Genomic DNA, 22826 nt, shown 5'->3' on the forward strand with positions numbered 1-22826 from the left:
GACATCATAAAGAAACTAAACGTAAATTACATCTTTAAAAGACAAACTAGGTGAAGGTATTTTCCCACATACTTAACTCCCAAAAGATCAGTTTTCAGCCCCCGAAAATACTACAAATCAAAAAGAAAAAGACATGAATTATCAACAAGTATCCCTGGAAGATGAAGCAAGCATGGCTCCTAGTAAATTGGCAATATTGTCTCTTTAGGTGGATTTTAGATAATTGCATTTTACGATTAACCATTGCAGGATAGATAGATAGATAGATAGATAGATAGATAGATAGATAGATAGATGATAGATAGATAGATAGATGACAGATAGATGGGTGTTACAAATATTCTTTGGTAGGGGAGCCTGTGTGGCTCAGTTGGTTAAGCATCTGACTCTTGGCTTCAGCTCAGGTCTTGGGTCCTGGGATTAAGCTCCACATTGGGCTCTGCACTCAGCCCAGAGTCTGTTTGTCCCTCTCCCTTTGCTCCCCCTTACTTGCAAGCACACACGCTCTGTCTCTGGAATAAATACATAAGATCTTTAAAATATATATATATATTCTTTTGTAGATTTTCAGTACTTAATAACAACTTGACAAAAGAAAAACAATAAATAAAAAGAAAGCAGAAAGAAATAATCAATAAAGAAAAACCTGAAATCAATAAAATGGGAAACTGATATGTTCTAGAAATAGGAAGAAGGGCCACAAAACAGAGTTACTACACGCCAGACACTGTTTTAGGTATTATGTCATTTACTTTCCAGTAACAGTTACACACCTGAAGGAGGTTTTATTGCTATCCCTGTTTCTCAGATGGAAAAACCGTAGCCCAGAAAGGTCAAAGAACCTCCCTAAGGTTATGTGACTAGAGAGTGACAGGGCTGGGACCAGAATCTAGGCAGTCTGGCACCTCAGTGTACGTGCTTAATCACTCCTCAACGTGGCCTTTCTTCAAATGTTCATCTCACTGAATGTCAGAGTCCAGAAGACTCTTACAGGCCACTTACTCCATTTCTCTCATTTTATAGAAGAGGATTTTTTTTCTACATTGTCCCAACAATGAACAAACTATCTGGAGAGACCTAGGGAAGTCAGTGCTAATGCTGTTGACCTAGAGAACGAGTACAAAAATTATAAGAGAATTTTATGTGCAACTCATGGCAATAAACTTGAAAAAGTAGAGGAAGGAAATAATTTTTGAACAAAATACAAATGATTAAACTGATTTAATAAGCAGAGGGAAAGACTAAAATGAAACCAATAATCATTGAAGAAATAAGAAAGTTAATTAATGGTCTACCTTTTAAAAAGGCACCAGTCTCAAAATTTTTTTTTTAAGATTTTATTTACTTATTCATGAGAGACACACACACAGAGAGAGAGAGAGGCAGAGACACAGGCAGAGGGAGAAGCAGGCTCCATGCAGGGAGCCCGATGCGGAACTCGATCCCGGAACCCCGGGGTCATGCCCTGAGCCTAAAGCAGATGCTTAAGGGTCCTTGCACCACCCAGTCGTCCCTCAAATGGTTTTATAGCTAAGTATGCAGCACTTTTATTTAACCTTTTTTTTTTAAGGAGGCCCCATGCCCAGCGTGAAGCCCAACATGGGGCTTGAACTCACAACCCTGAGGTCGAGACTTGAGCTGAAACCATGAGTCGGACACCTAACCGAACCACCCAGGCACCACAAAGTATGCAGTATTTTTAAAGAACAGATATTCCTATTTTATTTGAATAATTCCACACTACAGGCAAAGAAGAACTTCGATACATTTTACAAGCCGAGTTTATGCTTAATACTAAGACATAATAAAGACAATTATAAAAAGACAAAGACCAACTCTATCTTTGAATCCCAAGAGTCTAAATAAAACCCTTGCAAATCAAACTCAACCATCTATTAAAAGAAAATCGTTTCACCACCAGGTGGAATTTAAGGCAAATAAAACAATTTCACGCCAGGAGATATGTGTCTCTAGTTCAGCACAGGAAGGAAACGAAGGAGGAAGATGACACGGTTTCATCCAGAGTCACTGAAAAGCATTTGCAGAACCCAGATGTCGGGATCCCTGGGTGGCTTAGCAATTTAGTGCCTGCCTTCGGCCCAGGGCATGATCCTGGAGTCCCGGGATCGAGTCCCACATGGGGCTCCCTGCATAGAGCCTGCTTCTCCCTCTGCCTGTGTCTCTGCCTCTCTCTCTCTCTCTCTGTATCTCTGATGAATGAATAAATAAAATCTTTAAAAAAAAAAAAAAGAACCCAGATGTCGCACCCACTTTCAGTAGCAGGAGCCCGCGTGTGAGCGCTCGCCCGGTGTGGGCGCTGGGCTAGGTGCTTGCCATTAACCCACTGAATTCTAGCAACAGCTGAATCGCTTCAATTATTATGTTTCCTCCTTCACAAAAGGGAAAACCGAAACTCAGAGAGGCGACGTGATGTCACACATCCCGGAAATGCTGACGCTGGGGTGTGAGCCCACGCAGGGTGACTCTGGGCCGTCCTCGGCTGTGCTGCGCCGCTCCCGACACCCCTCTGGGTGCCACTGAAAGGAAGTCACTGGACTCCAGTGTGATCCACGATGACTATCATGAAAGACCAACAGTAAGCTTCGCAGATCCAAGGCAAAGCTGCCCCTGAAATTTGGGACTAAGTTCAGCGTTGGGATCTTTGTGAGGATGTGTCTAACAGGGCACCACCCTCCCCCCTAATTCTGAACCATTTAGACTATGTAGGAAAAGGATGAAGTGTAAGCTAGGTGACTGCCCAGGCTGGATCAGGGCTGGGGGCTGCAGCCGTGGGAAATGGCTTTCCAGAAGCTCAGCACCAGAGTCGGGCGGACTTCGGGGCCCAGTCGGCACCAGACGGATGCACGGGGTCCAGGATGCACCAGGCCGGGCAGGTGTCCCAGGTGAGGGGAGTAGCCGAGCACACCTGGTGTGTTTTTTTCAAATTATCAATGAGTACAGACAGCCCAGGAACGTCGTGTTCCATTGAGCTCCCGCCGAGTGGTTCTTCTTATTTTAAAAGGTTTAATTTGGGGGTGCCTGGGTGGCCAAGTCGGTTCAGTGACTGACTCCCTTTCGGCTCAGGTCATGATTTCAGGGTCCGGGAGTCGGGCCAGGGTCAGGCTCTGCACTCCGCTAGGCACCTGCTTGTCCCTCCACCATCCCCACCCCCCCACCCCCCACTCCTGCCCCTGGTCCCCTCTCCCCTCTCTTTCAAGTAACTAATGAAAAAGAAAGAAAGCAAGCAGCTTAGTTTAAGTCAGTCACGACTTACTTACAAGTCACCAGGAGCGGAAAGCCAGCGGAGAGGCGAGCCTGTGAGAACTGCGGCCAGCGCCTCTTAGTCTGCGAGGGCCTGGGGCCTGCTCGGGTTGGGGGGGACGGAAGGACAGAGGACAGGAAGCATCCAGATGCCCGCCCCCCCCCCCCCCCCCGCCCGCTGACAGGCCACCTGCAATAGCTCACTGAATCCTTAATTCAAAGCTCGCACCAGGTAAAGGGGAAAGGCCTGTGACTCAGGAAAGTTAAGTAAGTGGCCCAAGTTTATCCCGCCTGGAAGTGACCCGAGTGGCTGTTGGCCGGGGGTGGGGGTGGGGGGACAGAAACAATAAGACATTATGTGAACTTCTGAAGCGGTCTGGGTCTCACTCCCATGGTCAGACCAGGGTGGGGCGGTTTCTACAAGAGAAGACTGTACAGAGGGGAGGGGGGAGGGTTCCCCCAGCAAACTCCTCGACCGTAACCAGAGAACCTCCGAGGAGGGTTAAATGCGGCCTCCCCACTAGTGAAGTGCGCACAAGGCGGAGGCGGGGGCGGGATAGGGGGGCTGCTGACACAGGTCTCCCTGCCCCCCCTTGCCCCTCCCCCCTGGTAGGCCCGCAGGGCCCCTGGGGCAGGTGGGCCAGGGCTGGGCCGTGGGCAGGAGCGGGTGAGAAGAATAGAAGAACATTCGGCTCCCCCCTAACCCTAACCCCGACCCCCCCATGCCCAGGCCCTTCCCACAGCTTCCTTCACACCCTTACTGCTGAAGGAGGGATGGGGTGTCAGCACCGGGTGACTGCTCACGGCAGGTGGGCACAGGGCCGGAGAAGCCTGGTGCCTGGTGCCCAGAAGGGGGACACGCAATGGGGCGGTGGGTGGGGGTGCAGCGACGTAGCAGGATGCGCAGCCAAGGGTCCCCACAGGCCGGAGGCACCACGGGACTGAGGGGGCGTGGGAGCTCCACAGGCCTTTGGGCTGGACTCAGCAGGGTCGAGGTGACGGGGACATCCCACACTGCAGGGCCCGGGGGACCAGACACGGGGACATCCCACACCGCAGGATCCACGGGGACCAGACACGGGGACATCCCGCACCTCAGGGCCTGGGGACCAGACACAGGGAGACCCCACATGCAGGGCCTGCGGTCCCAGGAGGACACCTCTGCTGGGAATGGAGACGCACTGTGTGGGTAGTGCAGGGGCTTCGGGGGAGAGCGAGGGGAGAGAGACAGAGAGGAGAGAGAGGGGGAGAAGGGGGTGAGAGCGAGGGGAGAGCGCACGTGGTGGTCCGAGGCCAGGGCGCACTGACGGTGCTCACTGCGGGCAAACCTGCCTAGGAGGACATCCGGGCCACGCAGCCCAAGTAGGCGGTCACCTGCTCTCAGCCCAGAAGGTCGCCACGGTGTGCGGGGCGACTGCGGAGCGGAAGCCGAGGTCCAGGCAGGACAGGCCCCTTGGGAGGGAGGCCGGGCTGTGCGCAGAGCGGCGCCCTCGCTGGGTCAGGTGAGTGTGACCTGGTTCCCACGGACTGAGGATGCGCGTGCCCGGGTGCACTGGGAGCACAAGGAGCCCAGGGAGCCCCGAGAGCACCAAGAGCACTGGGAGCACCAGGGGCATGTGGAGTATCAGGAGCATCGGGAGCACCAGGAACACCGGGAAGCGCAGCTCAGGAGCTGGGGCTCAAGCCGCTGGTTTGGTTGGTGTAGGCATCGATGCGCTGCAGTGAACACCGGGAAGGAGGTCGATGCGGTGTGTCCGCAACTTAGGAAGCCGGCGGGATGGAAGAGCCACGGGGGAAACACCTGTTGCGCCTCCGAGGGCCGAGCTCCCCTGTGGAGATGCCCGGGGCGGCCTTAGGGCGCAGGCTCCCCGGGGCCTAGTCGGTGTGAAGCCGCAGGCTGGGGGGCTGCCCGGCTCCCACCGGGGACCTGGCCCTGACTCGCCCTGCGCCCTGGAGCACTGCTTCCCCTCCCAGTTCAGCGGTGTCAGAAGCCGGCCCGGCTGGCCTACTGCTCAGCAGGTTCAGAGCGCCGCTGAGGACCCTCGCTGGGGATAGAGACCTAGCGCAGAACCGAGTATCACCAAGTGAAACCATGACAGACGTTGGCAGGCAACCCAGACAACACAGACAGAGGCCCGGATCCTGAGCCGGGGCGTGTGAACAGCGCTGGGGGATCCTGGTGTTCCGGGGGTGCAGACTGCTCCACGGGCTCCGCGGCAAAGCTCCCCGTGGGCCAGGCCGCGGCTAAGCGCTCGGGTGCTCAGGTTCGGGCTGTGGCGAGACAGCGACCAGTGGGGCCGAGAGGAGCCGGGGAGCCCCTGTTCTTGGGAGCATCCTTCGCGAAGCCTCGAGGCCTCCCCAGGGAGCAGGACCACCCCGGACTTGAGGCCCCCGGGTCCAGGGCCAGGCAGGGCTCTGCCGCGGGCCCGGCGTGTCCCCGGCGGGAGGGAACAAGGCTGGGGGCCGCCGCTGAGCACCACACTCCTTTCCGCTCCGCTGGCTGCTCTGCGCCCGGGCCCCTGGGTCACCCCGGGCTCTGGGATCACGGAGCCCCCAGGCCTCCTCCCTGGGGTGGGGGGCGCTGAGGGAGATAGCAGCCGAAGGAAGCAGCTGGCGCGTCTCTTTGAGCAACAGTGACCCCAGCGACGGTCCTCAAGCATGAAGGTGCCCCCACAAGGTGGGCCCCAGAGCTTCTCACCTGCGCCGCCCCAGGTCCCAACCTCAGAGGGTCCGGCCCAGCAGGCCTGGCACCGGGCCCCCACATCGGTGACTCTGGAACAGGGGGGCCGCCCTTGGAGAACCAGCGAGCTGGGCTCCCTGCAGCCACAACCGGGCCTCCCCACCACACGTACCAATACCGGGTTCTTTTCTTTTTTTTTTTTTTAATTTTTATTTATTTATGATAGTCACACACACACAGAGAGAGAGAGAGAGAGAGAGAGAGAAAGAGAGAGAGGCAGAGACACAGGCAGAGGGAGAAGCAGGCTCCATGCAGGGAGCCCGATGTGGGATTCGATCCCGGGTCTCCAGGATCGCGCCCTGGGCCAAAGGCAGGCGCCAAACCGCTGCGCCACCCAGGGATCACCCCCAATACCGGTTTCTAACCCGGTACAACTCTCCACTCCCGGGAGAGCAGCCGGGGAGCAGGCGGTGCTCCCGGCCGGCTCTTCTTCCTTGAGTGTCTACCCGAGTGTCTCCCACGAGCCGACAATTTCCAGAGATCTGGACTCTACGTAATGGCAGTCGAACCGGAGAGCCTCCTCCTTCAAAGGCTGCCAGGCCTGCGCTTGGGCACATCATCAGGCCCCAGGGTCACCTGCGACTGGCGGCAAGCTCCTGCTCCAGGCGCCAGCCAGGCCCCCAGCAGGACAGCACTAGCGACCAAGCTGCGACCAAGCCGCCCGTGGGGCCCAAGGACCAGAGACCGCACTGACCTTGACCTCTGCGTGGGATGCGGTGTGTCCTGGGGCGGAGGGCGCTCCCCTGCACGGCCGTGGCCCGAGGGCCACATGTTCACCGCTCAGGGCTGAGCGGCCAAGGAAGGAGAATAATCGGCCCCAGGGAGACCCTTTAACTGCTGCCAGCCGAGCATCTCCAAGGGCCTCTATCCCGAGGACCAATAAGGTGACCGGCAACCTGGGAATGGGGAGAACGGGTCCACACGAGGTCCCAGTCAACATGCTCATCATTGGCCCCAAAGAACTGCCTCCCCTTCAACCGAAACTTAACTCTTACATAATGACTATCTGTATTTCTGCTCCACTGAAAAGCCAGGTTCTCGTAGCTCTTCTTCCCTGTGTGCCAGATAGCCCGCGTGCACCTAGGACCTCCTGCCCCAGACCAGAGCAATTTTAAAGCCATATACTTGGTTTCCAAATACTTGGGGATTTTCTAGGAATCTTTCTGTTGTTGATTTCTAATTTAATAGCTTGTGGTCGAAGAATATACTTCATATGACTTAAATGCTTGTGAATTTATTGAGACTTGTTTTATGACCCAGATATGTTCCATCTTGGTGAATGCTCCATGTTCACTTAAAAAGAATGTATATTCTGCTCTCCTTGCGTAGAGTGTTCCAGAATCACCAGTTAGGTCATGTTGCTTGAGAGTGTTGTTCTCGTCTACTGTATCCTTTCTGATTTTCCACCTACTTGTCCCATCAAGCATTGAAGGGGGAGTATAATGAGTCTCTAACTGTAATTGTGAGTTTGTTTATTTCTCCTTACAGACGTTTACTTTTTGCTTCAGGTATTTCAAAGGTCCTTGATTAGGCAAATAAACTTGTGAGATTGTTATGTTCTCTTGATAAATGTACCCACTTCTCATTATAAAATTACTTTCTTTTTTAAAAAAAGATTTTATTTATTTATTTGACAGAGAGAGCGCACACACAAGTAGAGGGAAAGGCAGCGGAAGAGGGATAAACAGGCTCCATGTGGGGAGCTCCATGTGGGGGCTCGATCCCAAGACCCTGGGATCATGACCCTAGCAGAAGGCAGAAGCTTAACCAACTGAGCCAGCCAGGTGCGCCTAGAATTATTTTCCTTATGCCTGCTGACATCTTTTGCTCTGAAATCTACTTTTTCTGATAGCAATACTGTTGCCCCGGTTTTATTGATTACCACTAGCATGCTAGAGCCTTTTCCACCCCTTTACTCTTAACCTTTTATTTTCAACTTTTCTGTGCCATTATGTGTACAGAATTACCCCAAAGAGACCTGAAACCTGGGTTTCTCTAGGATGATGATATGGCCGGAAAACTGATTTCAGATGTACCTTGTCACACACTGTAACACAATGTAAGCATTCAGGGATGCTCTGAGGCTTTATGAGAAGGACTGGTTCGGACTAGGCAAAAATCAAACAAACCCTATGAAAGGCAACTTTGTGAAGAGTGGGACAAGAGCCTCACCCCCATCAGATGCTATCAGAGGCAGCCGAATACCTTAGTGGAGACCTGAAGGCTGGGGATAATTGTCCCATTGATAGTGTGCTGCTGTGTCTTCTCTATGCAGGTATCATTATTCAGGTAATTTCTCATCTCCTTTATTGATGGTGAAGGAATCTGCATCCTTAATTGTGTCTATTAGCTTGTTACTCACTAAAATCTCATTTTGAGGACAAACACTATAAGTGTTAGGTGTGGCTTTTTGTAAACATCATATATTTGGAAATTTCTCTTTTAGCCAATCAGAGTATCTCAGAGTATTTTTATGTTGGTGAGATTTTGGTTTTGGGGGGACGCTTTGGTGGCTCAGCAGTTGGGCGTCTGCCTTCAGCTCAGGTCGTGATCTGGAGGCCCAGGATCGAGCCCCACATCAGGCTCCCTGCATGGAGCCTGCTTCTCCCTCTGCCTATGTCTCTGCTTCTCTCTCTGTGTGTCTCTCATAAATAAATAAATAAAACCTTTTAAAAAAAGATTTTGGCTTTTGGTGTTTTTTTTTTTTCAATTTGGGGAGCTTTTTTGATACATACTGAATTTATTTTTACATCTCACTTTCATTTTTTCCATTTATCATACTTTTCCCGATTTGCTTCCATCTCCCATTCTCTGACCTTATTTCTATTTCCCTTTGGATTATATTTCCTTTGTTTTTCAATGTGCTTTTTTCCCCCTTCTACTGATTCTTGTATTTCTCTTAGTAGCTATCTTTAAATATTTAACAATGATATTTAAGTCTTTCAAATGTGCTTAAACCCATGAGTTCATAATGATATATATATATTTTTTTTAAGATTTTATTTATTTATTCATGAGAGACACAGAGAGAGAGAGAGGCAGAGACCCATGCAGAGGGAGAAGCAGGCTCCATCCAGGGAGCCTGATGTGGGATTTGATCCCGGGACCTCAGAATCACGCCCTGGGCTGAAGGCAGGCACTTAAACGCTGAGCCACCCAGGGATCTCCGTAATGATGTATTTTTTAAAAGACTTGTTAATTATTTGAGAGAGAGAGAGAGAGAGAGAGAGAGCGTGTGAGAGAGCACAAGCAGCGGGGCAGAGGGAGAAGGAGAGAGAGAGTCTTAAGCAGACTCCAAGCTCAGTGTGGAATCCGACACAGGGCTCGATTTCATAGCCCTGAGATCATGACCTGAGTGGAAACCAAGAGTCAGACGCTTAACCTACTGAGCCACCCAGGGGCCCCATGTTCATAATGATATTTAAGTAATTAATTAGTCACTGGATTAGTTCTCTACTGCCATACAATAAATCCTCCTACAAATAAATTTTATTTATTTTTTCATGAGAGATACAGAGAGAGAGGCAGAGACACAGGCAGAGGAAGAAATAGGCTCCCTGCAAGGAGCCCGATGTGGCACTCGATCTTAGATCCTGGGATCACACCCTGAGCTAAAGGCAGACACTCAACCACTGAACCACCCAGGCATCCCCAATGTAGTAATTTAAATCAATAAACATTTATTATCTTATACTCTTTTGAAGTGACATACTATTTCCACAATATCCTATTGGTTACACAAGTCAGCCCTATTCACTGTGGGAGTGGACTACAATAATTGTATCAATACCAGGAGGCGAAAATCTTGGGTGCCATCTTGAAGACTGGCTATCACAGCCTACCCTCTGGCCCTCAGTGATTCATGTCTACCTTACATGCAAAATATGCTCACACCCTGCCAACGCCCTCCACAGTCACATCCTGTTAGTATCAGCTCAAGTCCATGATCACATCACCTAAATCAGGTACAGGTATGGATGAAATTCATTAGGGATAGTTACATAGCATTTCTCCAGTACAATTCCACTCAATTATTAGACTGATGAGCTAAACACACAAGTTGCATCTGGCTTCTGTGCTCACAACATACAATGGCAGGATAGGTATGGGATAACCACTATAGAATAAAAATGGGTGGATGCGGAAGGTAGGCACACAAAAGTCATTGAGCCATAGAAATTCTGAAACTAGTCAGGCACTTGTTGGCAATTCCTTGATTAGGATTCAAGTCCTGGAAATAATTCTCTGTGGCTCTTGGCCCCACCTCTGCAATCATGGTCCTGCCCACTAATCTCTTTATTTTATATGAAAGCTATGTTGTGTTTGTAGCTGAGTAGTTTTCCCAGTTTGCTTCCTGTCTAGAGAAGTCTGGGGATCAAAACTCTTCCTTTTATTTCCTACTGGCTAATCATTAAAGCTGGTAGTGGTTCTGCCACTATAATTCTCTTAGAAACTTGAGAGTCTTCTCTGAATTTTCTAGGATTTGTCTGCTAGAAAAAAATCACATTAATACATGTCTTTGAGATAACTCTGTATCTTGAGCCTCTGTTGGGACTGCTGAGGGACAACAATACCCTTAAGCTTTCTAGAAGCCCTGTTGTTTGGCTGGACCACTCTCTTGAGGTAGCACCTTGGATCTTTCTTTCTTCTTCTTTTTTTTTTTTTTCACCTTGGATCTTTCTAAAGTCTTAACAAAATTTGCTGTCATCCTCAACTTCATCTTGAAATAAATATTTTCCTGAGAATGCCTTGTTTTATTTTTCCCATTTGCCATTTGTTAGTGTTAGCTCTAAGTTCTAAATATGTATGCACCAAACAATAGAGGTTCAAATACATAAAGCAAAAACTGATAGAACTGAGAGAAGTAGGGATCCCTGGGTGGCTCAGCTGTTTAGAACCTGCCTTTAGCCCAGGGCGTGATCCTGGAGACCCAGGATCAAGTCCCACGTCGGGCTCCCTGCGTGGAGCCTTCTTCTCCCTCTGCCTGTGTCTCTGCCCCTCTCTCTCCCTGTGTCTCTCATGAATAAATAAATTTAAAAATCTTAAAAAAAAAAAAACAAAGAACTGAAAGAAGTAGATAAATCCACGATCATAGTTGGAAACTTCAATATGCCTCTCTAAACAATGTATGTAACTATTAGATTATAAACAAAGATATTGAGGGGCACCTGGCTGGCTCAGCTGGTAGAGCATGTGACTCTTGATCTCAGGGTCATGAGTTTAAGACCCAAGTTGGGCCTGAGGCTACTTAAAAAAAAAAAGATATGGAATATCTGTACAACACTGTCAACTAACAGGATCTTTTGAAATTTATACAGGACTCCAGTAAACAACACAGCAGAATACAGATACTTTTTAAGCATCCATGGAACATTCACCAGAATGGACCATATCCTAGGTCATAAAACAACTTCAGCAACTTTAAAATAATCGAGGGGCACCTGGGTGGCTCACTCAGTTAAATGGCTGCCTTCGGCTCAGGTCATGATCTCAGGGTCCTGTGATTTAAGCCTTGAGTTGGGCTCCCTGTTCAGGAGTAGCCTGCTTCTCCCTCTGCCCCTCCCTTCTGCTTGTGTTCTCTTTCTCTCAAAAAATAAATAAAATCTTAAAAATATATATAATCGGGGGCGCCTGGGTGTCTCAGTGGTTGAGTGTCTGCCTTTGGCTCACGGTGTGGTCCCGGGATCCAGGATCGAGTCCCACATCGGGCTCCCCGCAGGGAGCCTGCTTCTCCCTCTGCCTGTGTCTCTCTCTCTCTTTTGGTGTCTCTCATGAATAAATAAATACAAATCTTAATGGATAAACCCATTCATGAATTTATTTTTTTTAAGATTTATTTATTTATTTATTCATGATAGATGTAGAGAGAGAAAGAGAGAGGCAGAGACACAGGAGGACAGGAGAAGCAGGCTCCACACCAGGACCCCGACGCGGGACTCGATTCCGGGACTCCAGGATCGCGCCCTGGGCCAAAGGCAGGCGCCAAAGCACTGAGTCACCCAGGGATGCCCCCCATTCATGAATTTAGACACTGAATTCTGCAACCAAATATTAGCATATAGGTAAAAATGAATTTAAAAAAACATTCTAAGGACGCCCGGGTGTCTCAGTGGTTGAGCATCTGCCCTCGGCTCAGGGCGTGATCCCAGGATCCAGGATCGAGTCCCATGTCCGGCTCCCTGCGAGGAGCCTTCTTCTCCCTCTGCCTGTGTCTCTGCCTCTTTCTGTGTGTCTCTCGTGAATAAGTAAATAAATCTTTAAAAAAAAAATCTAAACCCTACATCTTATACAAAAATAACTTAAAATGGATCATAGATTTAAATGGAAAAGATAAAACTATAAAACTCAGAGAAAATATAGGAGAAAATCATCAGGTGATGATTTTGATGATCAGAAAATCATCACCTAGTTCTTGGTAACGAGTTATTAGAAATGACACTAAAAACATGATCCGTAAGGGACAAAAATGGAGAGGGGATCCCTGGGTGGCTCAGTGGTTTCGCGCCTGCTTTTGGCCCAAGGTGCAGTTCTGGGGTCCCGGGATCCAGTGTCAGGTCGGGCTCCCTGCATGGAGCCTGCTTCTCCCTCTGCCTGTGTCTCTGCCTCTCTCTTCTCTCTCTCTCTGTGTGCCTATCATAAATAAATAAATAAATAAATAAATAAATAAATAAATAAATAAATAAATAAATAAATAAATAAATACATACATAAATAAGTAAATAAATCTTTAAAAAAATTTAAAAGACAAAAATGGATAAATTGAACTTCACAAAAATTAAAAACATTTGTTCTACAAAGATCTGTCAAGATGAAAGGACAAGCTACAGAAAGAGAGGAAATATTTGTAAGCTATTTGACAAAAGATCTGTATTTAGAATATATAAAGAACTTGGACATGGACAAAGACATGGACAATTCACCATGTGGCGGAAAGACCACGTGAAAAGATGATTAGTATCACTAGCCATTAGGGAAACGCAAATAACGCAAACAAAACCTACAAAAAGGGGATCCCTGGGTGGCTCAGGGGTATAGCGCCCGCCTTTGGCCTAGGGAGTGACCCTGGAGACCCGGGATCGAGTTCCACGTCGGGCTCCCTGCAGGATCCTACTTCTCCCTCTGCCTGGGTTTCTGCCTCTCTCTAAATAAATCTTTTTTAAAAAAAAAAAAAAAAAAAAAAAAAGCACACACACACACACAAAACCGGATCCCCACTTTCATCCCTATTAAAAAAGTGAAAATAAAAAGTCGTCACAATCCGGGTGCACGTGGCTGGCTCAGTCAGGGGAGCAGGACTCGAACTCAGGGCTACGGGTCTGAGCCCCGCATCGGGTGTAGAGATCACATTTAAGAAAACACACAACAGGGCAGCCCCGGTGGCGCAGCGGTTTAGCGCCGCCTGCAGCCCAGGGCGTGATCCTGGAGACCCTGGATCGAGTCCCATGTCGGGCTCCCTGCATGGAGCCTGCTTCTCCCTCTGCCTGTGTCTCTGCCTCTCATTCTCTCTCTGTGTTTCTATGAATAAATAAATAAAATCTTTTAAAAAAGGAAACACACAACAGGGGATCCCTGGGTGGCTCAGCGGTTTCGCGCCTGCCTTCGCCCCACGGCGCGATCCTGGAGTCCCAAGTCGGGCTCCCTGCATGGAGCCTGCTTCTCCCTCTGCCTGTGTCCCTGTCTCTCTCTCTCTCTCTCTCTCTCTCTCTCTCTCTCTTTCTCTATCATAAATAAATAAAAATAAATCTTAAAAAACACACACACACACAACAACTAGGGACGATAGCAAAGCTTGCCAAGAATACAGAGAAGCTGGACCGCTTGTTCGTGCTGATGGGAATGTACAGTAACACGGCAGCTCTGGGAAATAGTGTGACAATTCCTCATAAAATCAAGCGTATCTTCGCAGGCCCGTCCCCCGTGGCCGCGCCTTCCCGGGCCCTTACCCCAGGGAAGCGACAGCGTCTGTCCTGCTGGCGCCCACGGGTTCACAGCAGCTTTATGGTAACGGCCCCAAGGGAGAGACCTCCCAGGTGTCCTTCGACGAGGCAGTGGGTGAACCACGGGGGACACCCACGGCGGGGGAAGGAGCACAGCATGGTCACCGTGACGGCCTGGGGGGCTCAGGGCGCCGGCTTCTCCCTCTGCAGAGGCCACGCACTGCGTGATGCCACTTGCAGGACCTCCTGAAAGCGCCAGACCACGTGCCGACGAGGCCATCGGCGGTTTCCGCGCGTGGGGCCGGTGGCAGGCGCGGGGCGGGGACCGTGGCGGCCGAGGCAGGGCTTCGTACGCGTGGCAAGACGGTGCAGAAACGCACGCGCACAGGCGTGAACGTGGAAAGTGACGAAATCCCGGGAAGGCCTGCAGTTTTTTGTTTTTGATTTTTTCCCATTTTTCTTTCTCTCTTTGTCAGAGAGAGAGCGAGAGCGGGGCGGCGGGGGCGCGGGCGGCCGAGCGGGGCCACGACCCGGGCCACGACCTGGTCACGACCTGGGCCGGAGCAGCTGCCCAGGTGCCCTCTGGGCTTCGTGTCTGAGCGGGAGGGAGCCCGTGCCAGGGCGGCAGGCGGCGAAGGGCGCGGGCCAGGCGGAAGGCCAAGCGGGGCGCTGGTGTCAGGACCTGGGGGCGGGGCTCAGGGCGGGGGCCACGACCGGGAGGGGCTGGCCGGGGGCGGGGCTCAGGGCGGGGGGTCTGGACCGGGACAGGGCTCAAGACGCAGGGGCGGGGCCAGGACCCGGGGGTGGGGCTCAGGACCCGGGGGCGGGGCTCAGGGCGGGGCTCAGGACCCGGAGGTGCGGGAGTTAGGGCTGGGGGCGGGGCTCAGGACCCAGGGGCGGGTGGTCAGGGCCGGGGGCGGGGCTAAGGGCGGAGGTCAGTACCCCGGGGGCGGGGCTCAGGGCCTGGGGGTGGAGCTCAGGGCGGGGGGGGGGGGGGTCTGGACCGGGGGCGGGGCTCAGGACCCAGGGGCGGGCTCAGGGCGGGGCTCAGGACCCGGGGGCGGGGCTCAGGACCTGGGGGTGGAGCTCAGGGTGTTGGGGTCTGGACCGGGGGCGGGGCTCAGGGCCCGGGGGCGGGGCTCAGGGCGGGGAGTCAGGTCCGGGGGCGGGGTTCAGGACCCCGGGGGCAGGGCTCAGGACCGGGGGCGGGGCTCAGGGGTGGGGCTCGGTACCGGAGGCGGGGGCCGCAGTCTCCAACCACGGCTGCCTCCTTAATCTCAACTAATGGGCCGCGGAAGCACGCGGAACGCAAGGACAAGCTGCTGTCCTTACGGTTTCCTTTTTTTTTTAATGATGGGCTTTGCATTTTTATTTATTCATTTTTTACCTAAATTCTAGTTAGTTCAGTGAAACATTGGTTTCAGGAGTAGAACTCGGTGATTCATCACTTACATACTTTCTGTGCTGTCTTTGCAGCTTCGTGAAAATCTCATGTTACTCCAACATTACAAGCTTACTTTTTAAAAAAGTTTTATTTATTTAGGTAATCTCTACATCCAACATGGGGATCGAACTCACAATCCTGAGATCAAGAGTCGCATGCTCTTCTGACTGAGCCAGCCAGGCTCCCCTGGAGGCTGATTTTTTAAAAAGGAAAGAAAAAAACATTTTAAAAAAATATTTTATTTATTTGAGAGAGGGGGAGTGGAGAGAGAGAACCTGAGCTGAGGAGGGGCAGAGTCCTTGCTGGGCAGACAGCCCGATGCAGGGCTCCATCCTGCGACTCGGAGATCATGACCTGAGCCAAAGGCAGACGCGTAATTGACTGAGCCACCCAGGCACTCGGGGGGGAAAAAAAACTTTTTTAAGAAAAATATAATTTTTTTTTCATTATTGCAAAAACGAATTTTAATCTTTAATCTTTAGTTTGATTTAACATTGCTTTTAGTACGATGCTGACACCAGTTGTGCAGAAAGGGCTCTGGAGAGATGTTCATAGCAGCACACACCTGCGGCTCTTCTTCGGTTCTGGAGGCTCCAGGGCAGCCAATATTGCTTCGTCAAATACATTCTTTAGGCCTTTCTGTGTGAGTGCAGAACACTCCACATACTTGACCGCCTTCAGGTCACGGGCCAGCTTTTCAGCAGTCTCTGGAGTGATAGGCTTTTGTTTGTTCTTGGCAAGTTTCTCGATAGTAGAAGGGTCATCTCGGAGATCAATTTGGGTCCCAACAAGCAAGAAAGGAGTCTTTGGACAGTGGTGAGTTATCTCAGGCACCCACTTTTCCTTCACATTTTCAAATGAGGATGGAGAGACCACTGAAAAACAGACTAGAAATACATCTGTTTGTGGATAACTCAGCGGTCGTAATCTGTCATAATCCTCTTGCCCTGCAGTATCAAAAAGTCCAAGGGTATATGGCTCTCCACCAATCATAACCGTGACTGCATAGTTGTCAAAAACAGTCGGTACATACTCAGATGGAAATTTGTTTGTTGTGTAGGATATCAGGAGACATGTTTTACCAACGGCACCATCGCCCACAACAACGCACTTAATTGTCTGCATTGCTGAAACAGTTTTGTATCCACTTTAAATATATCAAATTCGATGATGACCTCAGCTCCTCCGCCGGGGCGTTGGCAGCACTCAAAATATAATTTTTTTAAGATTTTATTTATTCATGTCATGCAAGACACAGAGAGGGGGAGAGCGGTAGAGACACAGGCAGAGGGAGAAGCAGGCTCCATGTAGGGAGCCCAATGCAGGGACTCAATCCTGGATCTCCAGGATCACACCCTGAGCCAAAGGCGGATGTTCAACCTCTGAGCCAGCCAGACGTCCCATTAAGAACTAATTCTCTAAAAAATTTTTTTAAAGATCTATTGCTTTTAGGGGGTAGAGAAAGCACAAGTCGGGGAGAGGTAGAGGGAGAGAATCTCAAGCAGATACCGCACTGAGCATGTTGCCCGTCGTGGGGCGTGATCCCATGACCCTGAAATCATGACTTGAGCCAAAATCCAGAGTTGGACTCAACCAATTGAGCCACCCAGGCGCCCCTTAAGAAATGTTTATATGATACCAGTAAGATACCTACCAAAATGGCTAAAATTGGAAAATAGCACGTACACAAGGGCATGAGATCATATTCTTTATTCCAGTGATTTCATTCTTAGATTTATACCAAGGAGTGGACACATTTGCTCAAAAAAAAAAAAAAAAAAAGACATGCTCTAGAATGTTCATAGCAGCTTTATTCATAATAGCCAAAACTGAAAACAATCTAAATGCCTATTCACAGAATGAATAAATTGCAGTATATCTGTATAATGTAATACTCTACAACCATATGAATGACCAAACTACAACATGCAACAGTATCGATGAGCTGGAAAAGACATAATGTTGAATCAAAGAAGCTAGACATAAAAAACTACATATTATTTCACTTATTTGAAGTTCAAAACCAGGCAAAAAGAATTTATGGTGCCAGGATAATAGATGTCCTTGGGATGGTGGTGTAAGTGGCTGGAAAAGGGCATGCATGCGTGGGACTGCTGCAGTGCTGGTGATTTTCCAATTCTTAATTTCTTGCTAATTTTTGTGAGCATGTTCAGTGTGCAAAAAGTAACAGCTGTACACTTGACTCATGCACTTTTCTGTATGCAAATCATACAATAAAAATTTAAGGAAGAGCAAACAAAAATGAGACACACTCAAACACTCAATAAAAAAAAACTCAAATTATAAGAACTGACAATAACAAGTGCAGACAAGGATGTGGAGCAACTAAAAAGTTCATTTACAGCTACTGAAAATACAAATCAGTACAATCACTTTGGAGAGGTGTTTGGCAATATCAAAGCCAAATATACACATATCCTATGCCCCAACGACTCCACACAATTATATACACACCCAACAGAAATGTGCACATTTGTTGTCAGAAGACACGTACAAGACTGTTCATGGCAATATTATCTTTAATCAGAAACAATCCAATGTCCTTCAGTGCTGCCAGAGCTGATTAAGATCAGTTAAAGCCCGAAGTTGCAGGGAAGTGGACCTCTCTGTGGCATCCCTCCACCAGGGGGGAGTAGGAGCCAGTGGGTAAATATTCCAGCTTCCTGTTCCCCCATCCTTCACAATCTCCATAGCACACCTTTCTTTCGGCTTTTTCTTAACTGCCTCACTCTTCCACTTCCTCAGGAGTCCTGAATCCTGGAATCATTGCCCCAGTAAGGTACGTCCAAGTGTTCCTCCCAAGGGGAGCCCGAACACCAATAGCACTTACTATTCCATCTACATACAGTTCACAAGCAGAGGACACCTATCTGTGATAGAAGTCAGAGTAGTGGTTACTCGGAGCCCATGTGGGGCTCGATCCCAGGACCCGAAGATCATGACCCAAGCTGAAGGCAGATGCTTAACCGACTGAGCCCCCAGGTGCCCCCAAAGAGGTGAATTTCAATGAGCACATCCATCTTTTTTGGTTAATGCACCATCTCTGTCATCCCTGGCAGTCAGAAACGGATTATTAGGGACTTGTTGGAGGCACTGGGAATGGATCGTGAAACATTACAGTGAAAGCAGGGGCACCGAAATTCCTGTGCAGGTGCGCATCCCCTTGGGACAGGCCTGAGGCATATCAGCGTGGCGCCAGGTGTGCTGTGCAGCGGTTCCGACTGCCTCCCCGGGGCCAACCCCGCCCTACTCCTTCCTTTCCCTTTCCCGCCTGTTCCTTCGACACTATGGGGCTGCTGCTCTCAGTTCACTCTGGTAAGGGACCCGGCGTCCTCAAGCGACCCTGCGAGCTGCTGAGTGTGGCTGCAAGCAGGGCTGCCAAGGAGCCCGCCGACCCCGGGAAAGGGGGAGCCTCGAGGAAGCAACACGTGGGCTGAACTCTTATGGGTGGACCGAGGGTCCACGAGGGCACCGAGGGGGCCAGGGTGGAGGGGCAGCCGAGGGGAGGGAGAGGCACCAGAGAAAAGTCGGGAAAGGACAGGGACGGGCCTCGTGGTAGCCGCTGGACGGAGGGCAAGGACACGCGGGAGGCCCACGTGCTGCGGGGAGAGGTTTTCTTGGCCTTAAGGCGGGTGCAGCCACAAGGGCTTCCAGGGGGAAGGGCCAGGGTCTGTGTTCGGGAGGTGGCGAAGGTCCGCCCTGAAGAGGGGGCTGCGCGGGGTAGGCCGGCGCCCAGGAAAGCCGGCCGAGGGGGAAGTGAGAAAGATGGGGCGCCCAGGAGGCCACGGCTCCCCCGGGCCGCTCTGGGTCCTGTGGAGCCACAGAACCGCGCGGACGCGGCGCTAGGTGCGGGGGCAAGGGCCGCCTAGGCCTGGCTGCTTCACGGCGCTGCTAGGAAACCTGCGCCGGGGCGGGCGCGGCTGAAGCGTGCCCGGGACCCCCCGGGGAGAGGGTGCGGGACAGGCTGGTGGGCAGCAGCACGGCCGCGGGGCCACGGACCCCCAGGGCACCACCAGGTGGGCATCCCGCGACGGCGGCCAAGCTCCAGCTCCTCGGACGCCCCCAGCCGGAGACCCCGCCCGCCAGTGTCCGACACGGAGGGAAGAGCGGCCCGCGGCGGGAGGAGCCCCGAGGGCGGGTTGCGGGCGGGGGAAGCCACCTGGGCGTGCCCGGGTGGGACGGGGCAAGTCGGGGTGCCAGTGCACTCCGGGCGGGGGGGATGCCCGAAGGGCCGCTCGTTTTCGTGCGCTGGACAGGACACCTAGCGGGAAGCCGGGGTGGCGGGTCCGGTGACGGAGCTCCGTGCACCCGGGAGCGCCCGGCGGCTGCTGCGGGGCAGCTTCGGTGGAGCCCACACACCGCCTGGGAAAGGACAGGTTTCCCTGGAGGACAAACCGGAGCACCAGGGGCTCCCATCAGGGGCTCCCCGGGGGGCTGGACGGGCACCTGGCAGCCCAAGAGGCCTTCCAGATCCCATTCACACCTCCCCCAAGTATCCTTTAGGGCAGGGTCATAACAGGCAAAAAACAGATCAGCCCTCGACTTCATGGCCCATAGATTTCTAAGTCTGGATGGGAACTAGTAAAGCTGTTAACCAAGGAGGAAACAGGAGTTCTCGTCACTGAACTTAACACAACTATAATTCTCAGCCTCAAACTGTTTTGGTCACTTCTGTCCCACATTCACACCAGAAACTCATTATTACAGTTTGTGCAAGCCTGCCAGGGTGACCTGTGTCACTGAACCCCTTTCCCATTAGGTGCTTCTAACGGACCATTATCCTGACAAATGATCTTTGCGAGAAATCTGGAAAGTTGATGTCCGAGATAGCAGCAGTTTGTAATACTGGCCCTGGATTCCTCGAAAATGGGGAGAGGTTACATTCTGTATCCTTGCTTCACTTCCCAAGCCCAACTATGCTGCAGGATACAGCAGAATTTCTGGTCTTAGCCAGACGTTTTACAAGATGAGGTTTACAGACATTAGGTTAATGAACCACTGTAATATGCAGTGTACAGAATCAGAGAGAAGATGCTGGGATCCCAGTGCTTTGTGTGCTTTGGAAACAGTTGTGTCATTTTCTGGGATTTAGGATGTAAGCTCAAAGATACCATTTCCTCTCCTGAAGTCCAAAATCCAGGATGAATCCAGGCTGCAATGTTGGCTCTACCATTAAGAACTATGGGGCTTTCAACAAGGTACTCCGTCTGACTCTTTGAGACTTAGAATTCCTTCCATACGTATGTAATAGGACTGTGTGAAAAGTAACTATAAGAGTACCTCAGTTACATGCTTGCCCAGCATCACTCTTGGATGCATATGTAAAGTCCTAGATAGGTAAAGACTCAGGTATGCCTATAGTTGTAGATGTCATCCTACTACTCAACTCTTCAATGTTAGGGTCTATATTCTAAGGACCGTCCATGTCCTAAGAGTCTTCGATACTGGAATCTAGGGCCCAGAATACATATTTTCAATGAACTCAGGACATGCCACACCTAGGGAAGTCACATTTGTTCATCTAAGTTATAGCTAATAGATCAGTATCTGTACTTTAGTAACTGCTCGGTATTTTGTAGCACTACACTAACCAGTAAGACAGCCACACTATCTGGTTCGGCAACCACAGGGCTAGCACAATTATTAGTCAACACTTTCATCACAAAGTCCTACTGGACACTGCAACAGTTTAGTAAGAGTGGTGGGTGGATGGAGTGGGGCTTACTTTTAACAGGTCTTTAATCTCAGAGAACAAACTGTTTCTCCCGCAACAGTAGCTTTTCTCCCCTTTTCTCTCTACCCGGGCACCTTCCCTTCAGCAGATCTGTTCTTTGGCCAGATTTCAACGCAGGTACATTCTCGCCCTTTCACAAGATGCTTTCATTTTAAATAATGTGTCACTACCATGTTTTTTCTTACTGTAAGGACTGGTCTTAACCCACTTAACATATGACACGAGCATTCTTTGACTAACTTGCTTACTAGCCAGTCCTAGCCACAGACATGGCCTCTGAAAGCCTTAATACCCCCTTTCCAAGGGTACTTTTTGCCTCTTGGTGCAGGGGCTCCCTGTATTGCTAACAAACTAAAAAACTATCGTGGCTTGAAAATTATGGATGTTAAAAGTCCCAACAATAGATATTTAATTGGTATAAAATGCACACACCTGGGGGTCAGGATTTTAAAAGCTTCCTCAGTAATTCTAATGCACAAAGTTGAGATCCACTGGACAACTAATTTAACATAGAATAATTAGTTTTAATCATTACCTTAGGTTTATGAAAGGTTTTTAAGAGTCATTTTTGCAAAAGCCCATTTTTGTCAAATCTGTAGAACATTTTATTTCCCTCAACTTCTCCTTTGTGTGACACCTAAATATCTTGGGCTTCTACCCCTAGTTGCTGCTTTGTCTTTTTGGCATTCACCCCACTACACTACCCCTCTTTTCTATCGTAGTCTGACTTAAGTGGTGGAGGGAAGAGGCCTGCCCCAGCTCACGCTAGGGCTTTAACTCCAACTCTCTACATAGGTTCTGCTATTCGTAATTGGGATACTAAGATTTTGGATTTGAAAGTTACTAACGCAACTGCATATTGTTTGGAGGCCTCATTTACTTTTTTAGGATTAATTTGATGAAAATCCAAACGTGGAATTTTCCAACATTCCTAATAGTCTCCCCTTTAAACTTCCGGAATTGTCATCCCAGTCAGGTATGTAACTAAATTCCAGCTTTTTCTGTACAGTTTAGCTGGTCCAATTACTACTTTATCCCACCATCTTTCCAAATGCTAAAAACTCTCCAATATAGTGCTCCTTTTTCATCAAATAAACACCATAGGGTGTTTGAGTAGCTCAGTGGTTGAGCTCAGGCTCAGATCATGATCCTGGGGTCCTGGGCTGAGTCCCATATTAGGCTCCCCACAGGGAGGAGTCTGCTTCTCCCTCTGCCTCTGTCTGTCTCTTATAAACAAATAAAATCTTAAACACACAAACACCACAGTATAAATACGTGCTCTCTATGAGCTGTAACACTGATAAAGCAAGTGAGGTTCTTTACAGTTACTTACCAGTCCATTACATACATATATGTTGCTCATTTACTGGGCACTCTCCTGTCATATCTTACTATTATTAACTGGCTTCAAGTTATCACAGTACTCTTTGTCTTTAATCCATGTAAAACTCAACTGAAATGCATCTCCTTGGTCAATCTGACCTGAACTAGGGACCAGAAGCTCAAACACCACTTGACAGTGGTGCAGGTGTATTTCCCTCACATTAAATAAAAAGGTCAACTTCTATGGCTAAATCCTTCATTCTCCCAGGCACAATCAATGATGATGCCTTGTGGTTCTCCTAAAAATAAAATAGTCCATGAATGGTCAGTCAGTGCTGTCACAGGCCAGCCACATTCTCTCAGAAC

General features: G+C 49.9%; 1 protein-coding gene across 1 annotated transcript; it reads right to left on the minus strand.

Moving 5' to 3' along the window:
• Positions 1-15840: 15840 nt before the first annotated feature.
• Positions 15841-16584, minus strand: LOC129520729 (cell division control protein 42 homolog). The gene has a single exon (XM_055341923.1). The coding sequence runs from the start codon at positions 16505-16507 to the stop codon at positions 15932-15934; it is 576 nt and encodes a 191-aa protein (XP_055197898.1). The 5' UTR covers positions 16508-16584; the 3' UTR covers positions 15841-15931.
• Between the last annotated feature and the right edge of the window lie 6242 nt (positions 16585-22826).

This window comes from Nyctereutes procyonoides, unplaced genomic scaffold (genome assembly GCF_905146905.1).
Source record: "Nyctereutes procyonoides isolate TBG_1078 unplaced genomic scaffold, NYPRO_anot_genome, whole genome shotgun sequence".
Taxonomy (NCBI): Eukaryota; Metazoa; Chordata; class Mammalia; order Carnivora; family Canidae; genus Nyctereutes; species Nyctereutes procyonoides.

Excerpts from the sequence above, each read along its gene's own strand:
- LOC129520729 (XM_055341923.1), bottom strand. The coding sequence starts at position 16,507 with ATGCAGACAATTAAGTGCGTTGTTGTGGGCGATGGTGCCGTTGGTAAA.